The sequence below is a fragment of the Haliotis cracherodii genome, unplaced genomic scaffold, assembly GCF_022045235.1.
Source record: "Haliotis cracherodii isolate W230 unplaced genomic scaffold, xgHalCrac1.p SCAF_3, whole genome shotgun sequence".
Classification (NCBI taxonomy): Eukaryota; Metazoa; Mollusca; class Gastropoda; order Lepetellida; family Haliotidae; genus Haliotis; species Haliotis cracherodii.
The window spans coordinates 54,368,470-54,390,556 of record NW_027266286.1 but is presented as its reverse complement, the minus strand read 5'-3'; the positions used below and the strand labels follow the sequence as shown (position 1 = coordinate 54,390,556).

The 22,087-nt window shown below is 38.9% G+C and overlaps 1 protein-coding gene across 1 annotated transcript in view; it reads left to right on the top strand.

Moving 5' to 3' along the window:
* The window catches only part of LOC139475093 (protein DOP1A-like), a 59,975-nt gene extending 38,104 nt beyond the window's left edge, over positions 1-21,871 (top strand). The window contains exons 22-27 of the mRNA XM_071258340.1: positions 1,596-1,732; positions 2,573-2,628; positions 4,579-4,635; positions 12,707-12,871; positions 14,375-14,498; positions 15,708-21,871. Of these exons, the coding sequence (XP_071114441.1) occupies positions 1,596-1,732; positions 2,573-2,628; positions 4,579-4,635; positions 12,707-12,871; positions 14,375-14,498; positions 15,708-16,025 (857 nt within the window). The 3' untranslated portion in view covers positions 16,026-21,871. The remainder of the gene's footprint in view (positions 1-1,595; positions 1,733-2,572; positions 2,629-4,578; positions 4,636-12,706; positions 12,872-14,374; positions 14,499-15,707) is intronic.
* The last annotated feature ends 216 nt before the right edge of the window (positions 21,872-22,087 follow it).

The window sequence follows — 22,087 nt, the reverse complement described above, 5'->3', positions numbered from 1 at the left end:
TGGGCAATGTTGAGGGAGAGGGGGGATGTTGGGAGTAGTTGACAGTCTTTGGGCAATGTTGAGGGAGAGGGGGGATGTTGGGAGAAGTTGACAGGGTTTGGGCAATGTTCAGGGAGAGGGGGGGATGTTGGGAGAAGTTGACAGGGTTTGGGCAATGTTCAGGGATTGTGAGATGTTGGGAGAGGTTGACAGGGTTTGGGCAATGTTCAGGGAGAGGGGGATGATGGGAGAGGTTGACAGGGTTTGGGCAATGTTCAGGGAGAGGTGGATGTTGGGAGAAGTTGACAGGGTTTGGGCAATGTTCCGGGATTGTGGGATGTTGGGAGAAGTTGACAGGGTTTGGGCAATGTTCCGGGATTGTGAGATGTTAGGAGAGGTTGACAGGCTTTGGGCAATGTTCAGGGAGAGGTGGATGTTGGGAGAAGTTGACAGGATTTGGGCAATGTTCCGGGATTGTGAGATGTTGGGAGAAGTTGACAGGATTTGGGCAATGTTCCGGGATTGTGAGATGTTGGGAGAAGTTGACAGGGTTTGGGCAATGTTGAGGGAGAGGTTAATGTCGGGAGAAGTTGACAGGGTTTGGGCAATGTTGAGGGAGAGGTTAATGTTGGGAGAAGTTGACAGGGTTTGGGCAATGTTGAGGGAGAGGTAAATGTTGGGAGAAGTTGACAGGGTTTGGGCAATGTTGAGGTAGAGGAGGGGATGTTGGGAGCAGTTGACAGGGTTTGGGCAATGTTCAGGGATTGTGGGATGTTGGGAGTAGTTGACAGGGTTTAGGCTATGTTCAGGGATTGGGGGATGTTGGGAGAAGTTGACAGGGTTTGGGCAATGTTGAGGGAGAGGGGGGATGTTGGGAGTAGTTGACAGTCTTTGGGCAATGTTGAGGGATTGTGGGATGTTGGGAGTAGTTGACAGTCTTTGGGCAATGTTGAGGGAGAGGGGGGTATGTTGGGAGTAGTTGACAGGGTTTGGGCAATGTTCAGGGAGAGGGGGGGATGTTGGGAGTAGTTGACAGTCTTTGGGCAATGTTCAGGGAGAGGGGGGGATGTTGGGAGTAGTTGACAGGCTTTGGGCAATGTTTAGGGAGAGGAGGGGATGTTGGGAGAAGTTGACAGGCTTTGGTCAATGTTCAGGGAGAGATGGGGATGTTGGGAGTAGTTGACAGGCTTTGGGCAATGTTGAGGGAGAGGGGGGGATGTTGGGAGAGGTTGACAGGCTTTGGGCAATGTTCAGGGGTTGTGGAATGTTGGCATACTAATGTGGGTGGTTGGAGATAGTGTTCACTGTTGAAGGCAAGGAGGACTGGGGGAGAAGGGGTGGTTGAGGTATTTTGGGGGTGATGCGGAACGCATCAATAGGCCACAGTGTTGATAGGATTGGGTGGGGGGAGAGGATGCTCATATGAATGAGGTGGGGAGGGATGTTGAAGAGGGGGTGATTTTAAGGTGAGCATAGTTAAAGAGATGTCTCAGGTAGGTGGACCAGACAGGTTTCACATAGATATGGGTGTTATTGATAAAGGCCCAGTATTAAACTCCTGTCATTCAACTGCTTAAAACTTCGTCAAATCTCTATTCTGCACTGTTGTTCTTCAGAACGTCTAGCAGAGAGTCTGCGACTGACCCAGGTGCCGTCCGTGATGACCCAGGTCTTCCTGTGTTTCCGGGTCCTCATCCTGCGCATGTCTCACCAGCATCTGACGTCTCTCTGGCCGACGATCATCACAGAAATGGTAGGGGAGGTCTCGCTCGATGTGTTGTTGCCATGTCTCAGGTTTAATGTGAAGAGATACAGTGATTCAGATTATCTTACTTGACCTTTTTCCATTAAATATGAAGAAAATTGATTCTATGAAAAATGGAATTTGTCGTTTTCTCTTCTCAAATACCATGTCTACCTTTCATGCATTGCTGCCTTTCTGATGAATATAAACAACAAACAAACAATGCATTAAGCAGGTCATTGGCCTTAAGCATTTCAGTGAACCCTACAAGCCAATGATCATAATCGTTACTAATTATACCCCTGACCTTTTAGGTCGGGGGTATATAGTTATACCAAGGTTCCGTCCGTCCGTCCGAAAACTTTGTCCACATGATTTCTCTTAAACTTTTCAGTGGATTCATCTTAAACTTAGTACATATAATCTGTGTCATATGGAGGGGTACAATCAAAAGAAAAAAATTGTTTTTAATAATTTTCCATTTTTTTATGAATTTTTCAAACCCTAACCCGATCCATTATTTAATTTGAAACTACTGACACACTAGGCGGGTTGGGGGTATTAGTGAGCCACACTCACTTTTGCCCTTGTTTGTGGTGGTACCATATCTGGGAGACTCCAGCAGTTACGGGTGTCACTCATTCAAGCAAGCTGTATTACCTTGGTCAATGTGAGCTTATCCAAGTCCATATATTTTGTATGTATTTTCCAGGATGTTATATGAGATTGAAAGGGGACGTTTACCTTGTGTTGATCAGTACAGGGAAAATGTTAACGTGTGTCGTCTTGTCACTATATCAAAATGAGAGAGATAGCCTTGACTGACAGTGTCCGTTGCTATGATTACAGGTGCACGTCTTCCTCCAGATAGAGCAGGAGTTGTCCACAGATTCGGATGAATTCAAGTAAGTATTCCCCTGGGACGATGCATCGCTACTGGTTGTGGGGTGTGAGTTTGTTGCACTGTTACTGGGTTACAAATATCTCTTGGTAGGCTTGGGCCGAGGAGCAAGATCAGAGGTTTTGGAAGAAATTAATCTCGATGGGTTTGACACTTAAGGATGTGCAAGACTACATGTCAAAGAGGCACATTATCTTGGTGCAGGACCTTGTTTCCTTAATCAGCACTAAAAGGCCTCAAAGTTGCGACTAAAACAGTTGCCAATGCGACCTAAATTTCAGTTTGTCTACTGTCTAAAATTCAGAGGTAGCCAAATGACTACCTTGAAAAATATCTTGTGGCAACTAAATTCTATTGCTACACATCTGTAGACACAAAAATATATAACAGCTGATATTGGAAAACATGTCTGCTGATAATTGTACTCGCAAATAATTCCTTCTAAAGTCGACAATGAACCAAAATACATGAATATTAATGTAATTATTAGCTTTTTTTATTTGACAATGCTCATTGGATAAGCAAGGATATACCTATATAATATAGTGACATAAATTGCATCATTGTTGTCACAAATAACAAAAGTCAAGTACAGTTTCAACTAATATACAATTTCAAGACTAGTGCTGTAACTAGTATATATTATAATAGTAAATTTCAAATGCATTTGACTACCTACAATATTGGCTTGACTTCTTGATTTTACCGCTGCCTACCTGGAAAAAAATACTTGTAGCCATATGTCTACTTGGTAAAAATTTAACCTTTGAGGCCTGACGATCAGGGGATCAGTGAATTCAAATTGAATTCTTGGTTCCCCAGGAGGCATACAAGTATTGATTCTTGAAGACAAATTTGTCAATATGACATGTGTAACACCCTTCCCTGGGAAATCCGGGGCAGTCGGGTAGCCTAGTGGTTAAAGCGTTCGCTCGTCACGCCGAAGACCCGGGTTCGATTCCCAACATGGGTACAATGTGTGAAGCCCATTTCTGGTGTCCCCCGCCGTGATATTGCTGGAATATTGCTAAAAGCGGCGTAAAACCATACTCAGTCAGTCAGTCAGTCCCTGGGAAATCCAAACAGTTATAATAGTTATTTCTTTATAATATTAAATGGCAATCTGTCCACACACATAAAGGTGATGCAGTGCACAGACTGCTTGGAACCAGTCTACATAAGTCTTCACTGGAGCTGGGGACAAATTTGTTATGATCCCAAAAGGAAAAGAAATATTTTGGTCAACTGTGTATACAAAAATGTGAAGTCAAGATTTTCGCGCTTGTCAGTATTTGAATATGGGTGTATTTCATGTTATGGTATCATATTTTCAAAGAGTTTGCAAGTAGGTGAAGCTTTGATAGACAAATAGACAAACAAGTAGAATATTGAAAAAGTAAATTAAGGGCAGATCTGATCTTGTTCCGGTAAAGGTGATGTGATATGAAGTTTATGACATAACTCTAACACATACGACTAAACTGTTGTGTAGTTGTTGAATAATTTACTCTATAACTATACTGAACAAAAAAAGTTAGTGATCATGAATATGTTTGGGGATATTTTTTGGATAAATATCCCCCCCCCAAAAAAAAAAAAAAAAAATATTCATGATCCCTAACTTCCTTTGTTCAGTATAGAACTTGGTCAGGTAGATATTAACTGGATTGTCCTGCTTTGCATACTTAGTACATAGATCAGAATAATATTACTTTTTGAAAGTTTGTTTCAACATCTATATGAAAAATTGTCCAAACGTTTCTGTTCTTTGAGACCAATTTAAGGTCAAATCTATTGCATGAGGGTTTTTTAGTATATTTCTTGTTTATATTTTTCACTAAATATCTCAGTCTCTTTGATTTTCTTTTAATAACATTTATTTTTTATAAGCACAGTTTTGAAAGACATTTTGAGTTGTTATTAAATCTTTTGATTGACATGTTTTGTTACACAGGGGTGTGGAAACTTTGTTTATTACAAACACAAACCAAAAACCTACATCATCATGGAGGTTTGTTTTGAAAGGATGTTTTTTTGTGGGACTTTCAGCAGTGCATTAGTGGATATCAGTGCTTTTAGACTGTCCAGGTGGAATTTGAGTCGAAGTATTTGATTTAAAAAAAATATTACCTGTTCCCATTCCACAAAAACTGAATATCAAAGAGAAAAAAAGGATGTTTTCAGATTGAACTGATAACTTAAGTGAATGTTATATTTTTTTGTTTTGGAGCCTGTTAGAATTAAAATTTGTATAAATATGATAAAAAGAATTATACAATTTTTTAAAGATATTATACAAGTTTTAAAGTATCTAATGATATCAAACCTTAATGCACTGCTAGCTAGTCTTTCTGAGAGTCCCGTTTCCCTAGACACATCCACCTCTGTGCCTAACCCTAGACAAGGCTTGTGGCAATGACACTAGTACTACTACTAACAGCACCCTTCTATAGAAACAGACTTTTAACATGGGATCACCTGCTTGTCTTGTACTGTTATACATACAGTTTTGCAGTATCTCTCTCGGCAGTTTTGAAAACAACTAACCAGGTTTTCTGTTATCCAGGGCTCTTAATAATTTTGGAGAAGTAATATTCTAATCTTCAAAGAATTTTCTTGCAGAGAATCATTCTGTCATATTCACGGCAAACTTTTGAGAATTGTATTATCATTGAATACTTGTCTGGCTTCTTGAAGCTTGAAGGAAGAATTAAATAAATAAGTGGTGCCAGTTTTTACAAATTTACCGTTATGGTGTGTTTGTGTGAGTTTGCATTATAACTGTGTGTGTGGCTAGTTCCGACTTGTTTGTTTGGCATTGAGAAATGGCTTGGCATATTGCTACCAGCTTCATGTACAATATGACGTGGCAATGGGAATGAAGCTCATGGTTTGTCATCATATTTTGTTTCTCTGATCAGACAGCAGTATTTGTCGGTGTGTGGCAGTGAGGAGGAGATGTAGGTGGCTCACAAGATCAGTGTTCTGAGTTGTATGTGACAGATACAAACAGTGTCTGGCTCAGTCTGGATGTATGGCTCATGTGGAATCCTTTTAAGCGGCTGGAGTTTGCGACTAACAATGAGCAAGGATGTAGGCAGGTGGCAGTGGTTGTTCTCAAGTTGATGAAGTGGTTTTGATTCCCACACTGGTTTGTTTGTTTTTTTGTTTGTTGTTTAACGCTGCACTCAGCAATATTCAAGCTATATGATGGCTGTCTGTCAATAATCGAGTATGGACCAGACAATCTAGTGATTGACATTATGAGCATTGATCCATGCAATTGGGATACGATGACATGTATCAACCATGTCAGCAAGTCTGACCACCTGATCCCCTTAGATGCCTCTTACGACAAGCAAAGTCGCTTTTTACGGCAAGCATGGGTTGCCGAATACCTACTCTACCCCGGATCTTCATGGGTCCACAGATCTGGGTGATATTGCTGTACAGACCTGGGTGATATTGCTGTACAGATCTGGGTGATATTGCTGTACGGATCTTGATGATATTGCTGTACAGATCTGGGTGATATTGCTGTACTGATCTGGGTGCTATTGCTGTACAGACCTGGGTGATATTGCTGTACAGATCTGTGTGATATTGCTGTACGGATCTTGATGATATTGCTGTACAGATCTGGGTGATATTGATGTACAGTCCTGGGTGATATTGCTGTACAGACCTGGGTGATATTGCTGTACAGATCTAGGTGATATTGCTGTACAGACCTAGGTGATATTGCTGTACAGCCCTGGGTGATATTGCTGTACAGATCTGGGTGATATTGCTGTACAGACCTAGGTGATATTGCAGTACAGCCCTGGGTGATATTGCTGTACAGATCTGAGTGATATTGCTGTACAGTCCTGGATGATATTGCTGTTCAGGTCTATGTGCTATTGCTGTACAGATCTGGGTGATATTGCTGTACAGTCTGGGTGATATTGCTGTACAGATCTGGGTGATATTGCAGTACAGATCTGGATGATATTGCTGTACAGATCTGAGTGATATTGCTGTACAGATCTGGGTGATATTGCTGTACAGACCTAGGTGATATTGCTGTACAGCCCTGGGTGATATTGCTGTACAGATCTGAGTGATATTGCTGTACAGTCCTGGATGATATTGCTGTTCAGGTCTATGTGCTATTGCTAGCATGTACAGGTCTGGGTGATATGAGTCTGCAAGGAATTATCCATACCTACCTAGATGACATTTGGCCCTAAGTCTGCACCAGATGTCAGTGAATATGCCCAAAATTGTACTTAATAGTTTCCCAAGTCATGTTATTATAGTTATCACACTAATGTTATGGCTTTGCAGAGGTGACTTCTTTTCCACTGATAACAGGACCAATAAAGGGAACAAGCTTTAGTTTTACATTATTTCTTTGTATGCAACATTAAAATACCTCTGGATCTCGGAGAATAGGAACAAATACACCCCAGTTTTGAACGAAATAGCAATTTTCCCAATTTGACTGCCAAAGATACAAATTTGGAATTGGAGATAACTCCCTGGGTGTGGATGATATTGCTGTGTGCCTCTTTTTGATGTTGAAAAAAATGTGTTTACAATGTGCAGAATGTTTGTGCCATGCTCATTATACATGTATTTGATTACATGCTTGTGTGTGTGTTTGTTTGTTGCTTAACAACACATACAGCAATATTCCAGCTATATGGTGGCAGTCTGTAAATAATGAAGTCTGGACCAGACAATCGAGTGATTTACATCATGAACTTTCATCTATGCAATTAGGATGTGATGACATGCATCATAAAGTCAGCAAGCCTGACCACCAATTCCAGTTGTTGCCTCTTACGACAAGTTGATTAAGTTATTTAGAAAATAATAATCCCAATTGTTCTTTTAAAACCATTTTCAATGAATAAGCTATAATGACAATGAATAAGTCTGAATCTATTTCACCATGTTCATTAGCTCCGACAAGACAAGGCAAGTAGACATATATGTAGTGGCATTGGGCCTCATGACACACAGGATTAGTTTTCACACAGTCTCTACCGGACACTGACCTTCTGATCTGGTCAGGACCACAGTCCCTCTATGTGCATGTGTGATGGGTGGAAGCTGGTGACACAGTCTCATTCAAATCCGATCTCTCACTCTGGTGCGATACCTCTATCAATAAACATTTGAGGAATCCTCTGTAGGAGGTTACATAAAGTGAACATTCTAATTAGTTGATATTGCTTCAAAATGTATGAGTGAGTCAAGCATTCGAAGCAAAATATCTGATTTCTGTTCTTCAAAATGGACATTAACAGGCAGTTCCACATGGAGAATACTAATGGCTTGGATACTTTTGTCTTTTGAGTGCCATGACATATGCATCCAAATAGGTGTACTTTTGTCAAATTGACAATGGTGTGAGATGTTCAAATCAGAGTAAAAGATGTGATTTGGATGAGATTGTCTATTTAGAAAAGACCTATGGCGACGGAAGCACCCTTATTTTCCTCAAGGTTACTGTACACAAGAACAGGAACCACCAAACAAATGCTTTTGATGTGAACAGATGTCCCAAGGGATTCCCAATACCTGCTAATGCTTTTGCTACTTTCCTGGGAAATTAAAATTCCATTATATTTCCGAATTTTAGGCCAAACAATTCTATTCTTGTTTTATTGATTTCCGCTGTCAGTGCCCAAAACAGGAGGCAAAACATCTTTAAAAAATCAGTTTCGAAAGGTTGATTCACGTTTCCTTTTATATTTCCCTTGAAACAACATTTGAACAACTACGAGAAAAGATGCCCAAGAAAGTATTTTTTGGCTCAAACACAGCCTTTTATTTCTTGCAAATTTTAGCATAGGTTGTTCAGTAAAACAAGATGATTGGTGTGGCCTTCTCAAGAATATAGTTACACGCTGTGACATGAGTTTGAAATTGTGAACACTTGTGTCTGAATACTCCCCGAGAACTTCAGATTGATGCCTCATTCCTGCTTCGGAAGGTCGGTACATGGTTGCTGGCAAGGTGATGTTTTGCGTCACGGTCTGTGTCTTCATTCTACGGATGTTACTTCGGAGGACTTGTGGATTATGGCAGGCATACGACAAACAATGTTTAGGATGCATGGAACAATTAAGAATTTGAATGTGTATGACATACAATATGTAAGAACCTGCCGATGATGACGTGTATGTTCTCATCTTTCAACAGTAACTATATTCGGGCCTGCTCCAGGTATAGTCTGAGATTCTACAGACCTTTCTTCATCTTAACTCTGTTATTGTCAACATTGCAGTCTAGTGGTAGAAAAAGACATATATTTTCTGTTGTGCATCATTTTTAGTGGTTTCATTATACGTTTTCGGTTCTCTTTTCTTTTCTGTCTTGTGAACTGTTGGATGACCTTTTGAGTGGAAAAATTCATGAATGTTTTTTATGACATGTCTTCATTCATATATCATGTTATAGTCTGGAAGGTAATTTAAGGTACCGACGTTTACTACAATATCCGAAAAACTATTGGACCTACTCCAGTCAAAGATGGTATGAGATTAGTAAACAGTCATACATAACTGGATATTACATTTAAAGATAATCGGTGCATGAATAAAGAATCTGTCTATTTAGCTATCACTATATTTCATCAACAACCAGACCTGTTCGTCACGGCTGGAACGAGCTTTCATTGTAACAGCCATTTGCATAATGCTACCCCTGCGTCACAGGGTCATATGACACATTTGAACCAATCAACTCAACTCGAAAGGGTGCACGGGAATCACGCATGTTGAGACGCCCAACGCTAACACCGTATTCGTACGTGCGTGATTCCCATTTTGACTGGAGTAGGTCCAATAGTTTTTCAGATATTGCAGTAAACGGCGGTACCTTAATTACCTTCAAGACTATAGATATTTATGTTTTAAAAGATTTTGATAATTGAATGCTATATAACAATAATTTTGATGACATCATGTAATGACAAGATTATGTAAGTGTTATCTTAAGATGTGATCACTGAGATTTGATTATAATGAAGGAATAGTAAGACAGCTCGTTGATATATGAAGCTCAACTTTTGATAAGTTTTGATTATCGCTGTTACAACACTGAAGGACAACTTATTGAATTGTGTACTTGAATTAACTTGAAATGAAGGACTGCATGCTTCCATACCTTGGCAGTATCTAATTCTATGACATTATCGCCAAGCCCTCCGTCACATTCAGTCTCGAGATGGACACTCAGAATATCTCAGATATCATATATATATACATATGTGTACCCTTTGGAGTTTACCGTGACATAGTGACGTGTTATAAACTGCATTTCGGGGATAGGGTGGCCCAGTCGCCGAAGGTGCTTCCATTTGCTGTGCAGATTTGCGTCCCTGGGGCACGCCAGAAACCTATGATTGTGGGTTCGAATCCCGGTTCGCCCCGATTATGTTTCTAGGTTTGTCAGCACCATACCCGTGCTCGTGGGTTTCACTGAAGTGATAAACATCTGAGACCTGCATCACTTGGGGCTTTCCTCCCACATTAAGCTGACACGCCACGATATAACTGGAATATTGTTAAAGGCGACGTTAAACCCAACTCACTCAGTCTAAACTGCATTTGAGCAGAGATGTCTGGATAAGTGAGGTGTGTAAAGGTATAATAGATCATGGTGGCCTTTCTAAATCTTGCCTTACAACTGAACCAAATTCATAAAAGACCAAATATCCCCTATATATCCCCTAGAATATTCAGCATTTTGACAAATAAGAGTAAGGTAGATATTGATTAGGTTGAACCACAGATGTTTATGATTAATGCAAAGCTTCCTGCATTGCTCATTTTGAGTGGACTTGTATTAATTTGGTACTTATGTTTGATTTGAAATTATTGTCTGCTTTTTTAAGTTGTTTTTAGATGCTAACTCAGGTCATTCTAAGTAAGGATAAGATATATGGATGAACAACTTCTTTATTGCAATTAGGAGTGACGTTTTAGTAGGTTCTAACACCGTTTTTCAAGCAAGTGATAACGGTGTTAGAACATACCCCGAAACGTCACTCCTAATTGTAATAAAGAAGTTGTTCATCTATATATCTTATCCTTACTTAGAACTCCAACTTCTTAATGCCTCTCAAAGAAGTTAGGTCATTCTGTTTCCGAAAAAAACACTTTTCATGAACTTATATTTCAGGGCATAAAGTTATTTTAAATTTAGAAGTGAGATTTGTTATTTAATTTGTGTGACATTTCCCTCAGTGTAATATTTAATCCATAACAAGTAAAACACATCAACTTTTGCAATTTATGTAATCTAACCTTACGAGTATTTAGCCACTATCATGAAAACCATCAAATAATCACCCTGTTCACATGATCCTGTACATGTTGTTTGGGAATGTTGTTTTGGGAATGTTGTTCGATTTATTTCTTGGGAATGCCATTGATCTGTGAATGCTCTTTGTTGTTTCTCCAGTTTTGTTAAGTCCAGGTATGTTGCAAGCTTCTTCTCATAACCTCGTGAAATGTGTGTTGTCGATATTGCTGTTTTCACTCATCAAGTATGCATGTCATGCCTGTTGAGATTGCGTGATGTGTTTCAATCAATCACTAAGACTTGCCCATGCACCCATCAGACTGATTTATTACGTAGTTAACCGTTATAACCAGTGTAGTTAACCATTATGCTGAATCAGGTAACTAGTTAATGCCTATAATACCAACCCTTCAGCCTTCAATGCATGCAACACCAAGATGTATATTTCAGCACATGCCTTTTTCTACCATTTGTTTATAATTTTGAAATATTTTTATGACACAATTCTGTTCAGACTTTATGAGATGATTGATATGTTGATATATTGAATATAGATGCGTATCATTTAGTATGGTGCAACTTGGTCATGTTTATCATGTTTATTACATGTTTATCATGTTTATCACACATTTGTAATAATTAACGATTTTATATGTATCATTATCATCTGTCATATATCGATCGATATCAGTTTCACATGTTGTCTTGTTTTCTTACTGATGAGGCCCGTGAAGATCCGGGGTAGAATAGGTCTTCAGCAACCCATGTTTGCCGTAAAAGGCGACTATGCTTGTCGTAAGAGGCCACTAACAGGATCCGGTGGTCAGACTCGCTGACTTGATTGATGCATGTCATCGTATCCCAACTGCGTGGATCGATGCTCACAATGTCAATCACTGGATTGTCTGGTCCAGACTCGATTATTTACAGACCGCCGTCATATAGCTGGAATATTGCTGAGTGTGGCGTTAAACAACAAACAAGCAAATCTTACTGATGAGCATTACCCCATAGATGTGTTGTCATAGAAACATAGGATGCAGTAGCAATCATCCTCCACACTGACTGGCTTGTACAGCAGCTTCAATAACTATCCTACACCATCTTCACACTTTGACCTTTGAACTGCAGTGTAGTACTTTTATTTTAACTTGGTATCAAGATTAACCAGTTAACCAGCAATAAGGCAGGAAAAGCTGCCTGTTACTCTTCACCCAAGTCATTTCCTGACTCTTGTGTTTAATCCTGCTTTTCAAATATTCCTTCATAGCAAGGGCAGATAACTCTTAACAGATTTCATTGAAAATATTAATAGTATCAATGAAAGATATATCTTCGTTTACTTTTATTTTTTTACATATATTTGAACAGAACACACAAAAAAGATACTGATTTTGATCAAACTAATTTTTTAACTTTTATTTCACCAAATAATTTTGTTATCCATGATTTGAATAATATTGAGGAAAGGTTGAAAAATGTTACTTTTTAGTTCATTTGTAGTGCTGATATTAGATAGACATATAAAAATGATCAAAATATATAAATATGTTATAAATATGATAAAAATGTGATAAAAATGTTATTGTGTTACAAAAACAACAATTATAAGATGCCAAACCACAATGTTTTCTTCAGTTGCAACTCACAAAAATATAATACTCACACAATTAGAATCTCCTAGTGTATAAGTATTGGTTGAGAGTAAGTACACAGTTAGTTAGAAGGCTAGTGTGTTGACTGTAGATGTTGTGGCTGACTGACAACCCTTGTATCTCTAGGACCCAGCTCCAGCGTATTGCAGCCCTTGACTCCAGCTGGGCACATCTCGGCAACGGCCTGAACGCCCACAACAACCCTGCCTGGTTGCAGCTGTACCTTAGTGTCTGCAAGCTGCTGGACCTGTGTCTGGCCCTGCCTGCAGACACCGTGCCTCAGTTCCAGCTGTGAGTATTGTCATCGAGATACGTGTAAAGACCATCTTTGCCTCAGTTCCAGCTGTGAGTATTGTCATCAAGATACGTGTATAGACCACTGTAGCCTCAGTTCCTCCTGTGAGTGTTGTCATCAAGATATGCGTATAGACCATCTTAGCCTCAGTTCCAGCTGTGAGTATTGTCATCAAGATATGCGTATAAACCATCTTAGCCTCAGTTCCTCCTGTGAGTGTTGTCATCAAGATATGCGTATAGACCATCTTAGCCTCAGTTCCAGCTGTGAGTGTTGTCATCAAGATATGCGTATAGACCATCTTAGCCTCAGTTCCAGCTGTGAGTGTTGTCATCAAGATATGCGTATAGACCATCCCTAGCCTCAGTTCCAGCTGCGAGTGTTGTCATCAAGATATGCGTATAGACCATTGTGGCCCCAGCTCCGTCTGTGAGTAGTGTCATCAAGATAGGTGGAAAGACCATCATCGCCTCAGTTCCGTCTGTGAGGCTTGTCATCAAGATATATGACCATGTGGTGTACTCCCAGAGTTGGGCTGACAATGGGGTTTACCGGGTTTTTTTGAGAATAGTGCGCACCTACTTATAATGCGCACCCCCCCTCTAGCGGATTCAGTATTTTGGAAAAAAAAAATTCGAATGTCAAGCGCAGAAAAAAATTACACCGTAGATCTACCCCTTCAGCAAATTCCGCTAAACGAATGGGTGACGAGAAACTTGGTCAGTACAAATTCAAAATTTGAGATAAAAAATCACCAGACATGTTTATTTTCCGTTTAAATTGTATTTTTTTGTTCTGCTAGGCATTGTTTTACATCCAGGGATTAAGATTACATTGTGTATTTTCTCGTAAACTAAGCCGGAAACAGCAATCGGCTGTACACATGTTTTCATGGAATCTACCGGTGATTTGGTCAAGACACACCCAATGATATAACTTTACAGGATTTTAATTTTAATTAATGGTTGCTGTTGATAACAGTGAGTTGTGGGACCTTCCGATCGCTTCACACACGATTTCGCCGAAATTAATTAAAACAATATTAAAAGGAATTTTAAATAAAATTAATGAAATAAGTTACATACATAAGTCCAGATATACAAAGAACACTTTTTATAGCCAGACAGTGTAATTACATGATTAATTTGCGTACTTCAGTATGGATATGGTATTTCCGGTGTTACATGCTCACGGTAATATCTTTCCATGGGGGAAAAAAACATCAAAACTCATTATTTCGTGTATAATGCACACCCCTTCTACACAGCTGTGTTTTTTGGAAAAAAAGTGTGCACTATACTCAAGAAAATACGGTACTGCTGGAGTTGAGTTGACCATGTGGTGTACTGCCAGAGTTGAGTTGACAATGTGGTGTACTGCCAGAGTTGAGTTGACCATGTGGTGTACTGCCAGAGTTTAATTGACAATGTGGTGTACTGCCAGAGTTGAGTTGACAATGTGGTGTACTGCCAGAGTGAGTTGACCATGTGGTGTTGCAGGTACCGGTGGGCGTTTATTGGAGCAGCTGGAGGTGAAGACAAGGAAGTGATCAAAGACAAGCGTGTCCAACGACCCTGCTTCGTGCCACATGTTGTCAGACTCTCCAAACTACTCAATACCAGGGTAAGCAGCTCTCACACTGTCCTCGAGGAACTCTGACCACTTAGAGCTAGCTATTCCCGTAATAGCTTGAAGCACTCTTAAAATATAAAACCAGTTTGTCAATTTTGGTGGTTTCTTATGCATAGTGTATGGATAAAAAATGCTACTCATATTTTGGGTTTGAATGTATACAGTCAACTGAATTAAATGATAGTTTTCGTTGCCTTTTGGTTATTTAACGCCTCATCCATCAATATTCCACCTATATGATTGTGACGTGTAAATATTCAACCTGTGAAGATCCGGGTTAGAAAAGGTCTTCTGCAACCCATGTTTGTCGCAAGAGACGACTATGCTTGTCGTAAGAGGTAACAGGATCGGGTGGTTGCTGATTTGGTTGATGCATGTCATCGTATCCCAATTACATGGATTGATGCTCATGATGCCAATGACTGGATTGTCTGGTCTAGACTCAATTATTTCCAGGCCACCATCATATAGCTGGAATATAGCTGAGTGCTGCATTAAACAACAAAACACAAACAAACAAATATTCGAGTCGCCTTGTACAACAAGCATTGTTTGCTTGGCCTATTTTCTAACCAGGACGACCGCCTCAATGGTCTAGTGGTAGAACATTCACACTGAGAGCGGAAGGTTGGGGGTTCGATTCCCGGATGTGTCATACCAAAAGACGTATAAAATGGTACTTGTTGTTACTGCTGCATGGAACTGTAAAATCGGCACCAGTCCGGACTAGTATAAGCAGCCACACATGCATGGTCGTTGCTATATAAGTGCAATAATCTTTTATGCAATGTTAAACCCCATTTCACCTCACCTCACCTCACCTCACCTCACCTCACCTCACCTCACCTCCTTGAATTCGCAACAGTATATGTAAATAACCACTTACCTGGTACTCTACCCAAATATGTTTCCCCTTCTGGGTGTCAGGGTCCATAAGCAGCTAATGTTTATCAGAGGAGTTGACTACTGTGGGCATTGGGTTGTTCGTGTCTTTGATTGGCTCATAGTGTTTATGTACTTCCAAGGTGTTGAACATTGTTCATGCTATCAGTCTTAGTTAGCTTGTCCCAGAGTTGATTGTTGACATGTCGTTATGACATAGCTGGAATACTGCTGTGAACAAACATACAAACAAACCAAATCAGTTATATAAATATGTGTTGCATTGACAGATGATATATTTATCTCCCTCTATTTCAGCTTTCTGGAAATAATCCCATACTGAAGCAGGTACCAGGTCGACCTCTCTTGACCTTCACTGTCCTGCGTTCATTGGTTGAACTCCAACCTTTCTTCAACACACTCTGCAGCATCAACCAGTCAGAACCAGATCATTCAAGAAGCAGCCAATCACGAAGCAGGACGCTACCAAAGTCCAAATCTGCTCCAGTCAGTGTGCTGGAGGATTCTACAGGCCTCCCCATCCCAGCACTCCCTTCTAGTGTTCATCCCAAATCAAACAAACAGTTCATTGAAGAGCTAGTCGAAAGAGATTTCTTGGAGTTCCTGTCGCAATGATTAAGTACCAGGACATTTAGACAATCTCCATCTTCCCGAGGCAAGAGAGTTAACTGACTATAAAAGTTCAGTTTCCACCCTTGCCAAACTAGGTTGGTATTATGGAGTTAGATTTTGGCTGGACTAACGAGTCTATGCATAGTCCAATCAAAATCTCGCACCGAAATCGAAATCAAGTTCGTAAACTGTCGTGCAGATTTCGGTTGATTGCGGGATTTGCACAGCATGTGCACCGCCACCTTGTTGTCAACAGATATTTTCCAAATCTTTTCAAGTTTTTAATTAAGGTGCTCACGTGATTTTATGCACTTCGCGATGTAAGCCCCGTTTTATCACAATATTGATCTTGATATTAGATCAGATCGTCTTGACTGGGCGCCGCCATTTTGTTTGAAACAAATGCAAGTGATACGAGAGGTGGAATTTGATTGGTTCATAGGAAAGGCATAGCAGTCAGTTAACTCCCTTGTCTCGGGAAGATGGACAATCTCTGTCTTTGACCAATACCAATGTCATTTACCTTGTCTGTTAGGCTAGGTAACTTTGGTCTTGACCTCTGTACAACACAAAGACAAAGTTTAAGCCGGTATACTAAATGGCTTTGGGTGCTGACTAATTTTCATCTGTTGGTTTTAGAAAAGGATGCATGATCATAATGCGTTACAGCTAAACACCAAATCTGATACGGTTCATACTTAGAAATTATCTATGGGTATTTATGAATTTGATATTTACCATCTTGCCATAAGAAAATGGACTTAGATTATGTCATGTCCATGGTGGTCACTTTCTATATGGACAATCAGTGGTATACAGGACAATGATTTTTAATCAAATAATCTTTAAATTTTCGGGTTTATTTTAATCACAGATTTCAGGAAACTGTGCCAATTTACACTTGTCAGACGGGTACACAAAGTACATGATCTGGACTACCAGTTGTTGGACATTCATTTTTGGAAGCCTCAGTGGTTGAGTGGGTTAGATTGCTGCGTGCTGGCGATTAGGTGCCTCACTCTGTGGGTTTGAATCCTAGATGAGACTCAACTCAAAAAAGTACTAGAATCTGATCCCATATATAACATTTGTACACAGGTTTCAGGTATATTGCCTTGCACTCCTTACCATGCTGACAATAATGAAAGAGTATTAGATCGGTCAATCCTGTCGAATAGAATTCGGAATATTCCAATATTTTTATACACAGCCTGATTGTATGATATAAAGGAGCTATTCAAACACAACTGGCCCCCTGTTCATAATCCCCCTGTTGGTGTGTGATAAGAGTTCCTGCTGTAAAGCTACAGTTTGTCAGGATGTTATACCTCTCTCACCTCTCTCACCTCTCATGCGTTGGTGTGAGACTCATGTACTTTCATTACAGATCATGCTCTCGCGATCACTACTTGAAATCGCAAGCATTTGTTAAAATGTATATTTTTTTCTTCCTGGTAGGTCTACATCGCAAGAAAATACAATGGGAATCTCCCTGTCAGCCTTACTAGCATTGAAAATGACAGGAATCCTAATGGTTCAACTAAGCTTGTGTAAAACAATAAGATGCAACAGCACATGCAGCATCACTGGTCTATCAGCTTTTGTCGTTATTGTCTACATCATGCCGTTCGACAATTTATGATAAACTGAACCACAGGATTCCTAAATAACGGTGCTGCTAAAATGATTAAAACCGTCTTTCATGTAACTTTATTTAATCTCACATGTACCAAGTCAGATTAACTTTAGTTATCATAAAGAATCACGTGCACTTTAACTTTTGAGTTGTATGTCAGCCATTTTGTTTTTGGCTCATGTCTTTCATCGAGCTTTCATATTTTTGAGTGTATATCAACTTTCAAAGTGATGGATGTGTATATAGTTGTTTCTCCGGTTACATGAGTATATTAGTTCACCTGTTTTTAGTTTCTTGTCTTAAAAGTCATGAAATCCTGTTTATACAAATATGTCCATGTATACCATATGTATATGACGTATTCCTACTGGTTGTGTGATATAGATTCAAGTAGACATTTGTATGTAATGTAAATAGCAAATGTTGACACATTTCTCTTCTTGGTCTTCCTCTGACAGATTCACATTGATTGGGATGTGTGATAATAGTTGATGAGAATAATGCACAAATTTTTGAAGTGCATATTAAAATCATTTTTATGAAATCAGTTTCATTTTAATGTAAGTTGCTCTATTGATCTCATACTGAATGGTAGACTGTATGCTTGCTTACCTGTAAGGTATACTAAGATAGGACTTTTTAAGATGCATGGGTTAATTTATTTTTTGTGTGTGTTGTCTGATTAAATGGGGGATAGATTAACATAGAGTGTCTGGTAGGGCTGTTACAATTCACTCATGTATTCGGTGAAGCGAACCGTATCCATTCAGGAATTGAATTTGTTATTCGTGGCCTCTAGAATCGAATATTCATGAATATGCAAGCATGTGCATTTAGATAAAAATACCCAAAAGAACATTCTTCAAAATACAACACTCTTATACTATTTAGTTTGACAGTATTGTGGTCACTTGTCATTGTCGCATTTGAGCAGATACTAGTACCTGGATAAGTGCAGTATAGAAATGTATAATATATTAATAATTAACATAACATGTCAAATAATTTATGTTATTGCTTCACTGAATATAACAAAAGATAAATCAGCTGCTGACTTGTTATTGTATTCATGAATTAATAATCATATTCGTTACCTTAATATATTCGTATTTGGGTTTTACCAAAATTAGTGGACATTCTAAGATTTAAAAAAAAAATGAAATAATGTTTTAGATGTATATAACTGTTCGAAATAAATAGGCTTGTCTCGAAAAGTAAGTTAGCTCGTAATTGTGTTTCGGAAATTAGCTCCTTTGTACGCATGCTGGAAAAACTTCATTGGGTATTTACGTGTGATGTTTTGATACATTTGAGTTTTTCATTTAATGCATACGTTTCTGTTCGCAAGTTAATTAAAATAATTGGGTTTTTAATATTTTAGGGGGATATTTTACGCAAATACGCTGCTTATCTGTAGCTCTGATTCGTGATACAAATCGTATTGACCTCATAGTGTATTCGTTGCAGCCCTAGTGTCTAGGCAGAGTTAGAAAATAATCATGAAGGTTAGAGTGTCCTTGTCATTACCAAGTGTTAAAAGTTAAGAGTTTCGGGGTCCATAGGTTCAAATACTATAGCAGGAAGCCTCAAGGACCCAAAGACCTGAATTTTGATCGCTTCATATTCTTGTTGATTGTTTTTATTGTAGTGCCATAACAATTTGTACATATTTACTGAACAAAGACAGTTTTCAGATGTGTGTGTGTGTTTAAGTTACTGTTCGGTTGCATAGGGAGAACAGCCTTAGAAATTGGCACCAGTCCTGTAGTCCTTGCCAAACTGCCCAATAGTTAAGGTATCATAAGGACTAGTAGAAACTTCGTTATCATTATAATGACTAATAGACTAAAAATGTTAGTTTCTACGGCTGGAGAACATGTGGGACATGTCGGGACCGGTGTCACCATCACTTACCATGTTTTTAGGTATCAAGTATGTGTTTATAGGTCCCCTGCATCCTACTGCTTGTCACAAGAGGCGACTGGGACTTGATTTTGTGAGTGTCATTGTACCCAGGCAGCGGCGGATGTTGATACAATATCAAATACCGGCTTGTCTGGTGTCAAACAACAACCAAAGGAAGCCTGAAATTCTGAAAAAAAATCAAGGTGAAACATAAATATAATTATAAAGAACTCTTGATTTCATATGGAAAAAGGATTTTCATGAAAAGGTTGAAAAAAGACTTTATCTTAAATTTAACTAATTACCTTGAACTGATACATTTTAACATTTTAAAGAAATAAAAAACCAAAATAACTTAACCATCCATATTTAGTATTGTTTAGAAAATGGTCTTGATAATTCTCATTTGATAAGACAGTAAAGCAGTTGATACTAGTAATGCTGTTATTAAATGGTTCATAGTGGTAATGTTGATTATCAGTAGTCAAAGACTTGATTTTGGTTATACTGGCTATTGCCCTGTCGTAAACAAGGATGGCTGGGTGGCCTAGTGGTTAAGGTGTTGGTTTGTTGAGCTGAAGAACCTGGGTTCATTTCCTCACATGGCTTCACATATCGGGTGTCTCCCACCCCAGTTGGATTATTGCTAACAGTGGCATAGAAGTGCACTCTCACTCACTCAGTGTAAACAGTCAAGGAGTATTGCAAGGGAAACCACCAGCCTTTTCGAGAAGCATACCTGTATATATAGCAATACAACCTCAAGTCTTTCAACAGTCACTCCACAGTATTGGTGTTGGACTTCATCTTGTACAGTGTCATGTTTTAGTTTATGGATCATGTTCGGTGTCGTTTCGCCATGAATATAGTTAAGCATGTGAGATAAGACAAAAAGTCATAGTCATACAAAAAGATATTGTCCAAATATGTCTTTTGTCTGTTTTAAGTGTGATTTATAAGAAAAATATTTAACTTGTATCAGTTTATTTATCTTTAATATGGGATGTATATTATTTTTTCTGTGTTAGAATGGCGTGTTAATTGATTTATTCTTTAGTATGGGCTTTTGTTTTATTTCTGTTTCATGTTAAGGGTGTTTGTTCCACAGTACATTTGACTTTATTTGTGTAGTATTTCTTGCTGCCGTGAAATTTCAGATTTTGAGGTGGACAAAAGCTTATTGTCTTGAATATGTTTATGAAAAATTGTTTCTTCCATGTTTGGTAGTTTTAACGTCAGTCAGATAGCACAGAGGTAGTCATGCTGCAGATGTGTGTAGTTTGAATTGGTGATTGATGTACCGGTAGCCATGTGTTCAGCCCTGTGACTTGTGTGTCTTGTTGTCCGTTATTTGTTTTGGTGCAGCTACTGCTTGTCTTCTAGTCTGACCTGGGTCCCATTCCTCAAAGCGATCGAACCGCAAAGACGATTGTAACTCCCATACTTTAACATTGACTTACAGCAGTCTTAGAGCTAAGGGGTAGCCTAGTGGTTAAAGCGTTTGCTCGTCACGCTGAAGACCTTGGTTCAATTCCCCACATGGGCACAATGTGTGAAGCCAATTTCTGGTGTCCCCCGGTGTGATATTGCTAAAAGTGGCATAAAACCATACTCACTCACTCACTTAGCGCTAAGGTCATATTGTGGAATGGGGTCCTGGAGTTATCATCAGCATCCTCAGAAGCCATTGTTTCCATGGAAACTGTCATGATTAGAATATAGAGGCCGAAGTAGCCTTAATCCCTTATATCAGCTGTTTACTTTAGAACAAACGTACCCCCATATACAAACTAAATAGTTTTGTAAATAAATGGAAAAAATGACTTGTTATTAATGAGAATAACATATTTTTACACATCCAGTTTGTAAGTATTAAAATTGTTATTATTCGCAGATTGTATTTTACTCTCATAAGTAAGAAATTTTGTGAAAATGAGTATAAGTAAAATGTCTTCAGGAAAGTAACATTGTATTTTTCTGTGTACAAAAAATAGGAAGCTTTGTCAATATTCTGCGTGTGTTGGTTTGTGATGCGTGCGGTTGTATATTATAAATCTGTTCCCCAATGAGCATGAGGATCCTGCATATTCACATGGTTCCTACAGGAAAGTCTTGGAAAGTCCTTGAATTTGGAGCTCCAAACTTCACAAGCCCTTCAAATTCAATAAAATACCTTAAAAATATTCAACGCTTGGCAACCATGGTTAACTGATGTATGAATTTAAGAATGTCTTAATAAACCTGTTTGAGAACACTTTGTTCCAATCTTATTAAAATCAGATCTTAGTTCTCGCTACCGCTAAACAAAGTTCCGAGGACATCCCATTAGGGGTCACGTCAGACCGACCATGCTTGAACTTTGACCGACAAATGGAATGACTGACAAGAAGTCGACATTAGCTAATCAAAAGGCAGCTTTCTCGTGCTCTACGGCACAAATTTCAAATTGGCGACTACACTTTGAAACATATTTTGATGAAATATTTTATTAAGAATTTGAAACCTGAACAAAAAAACATTCTTG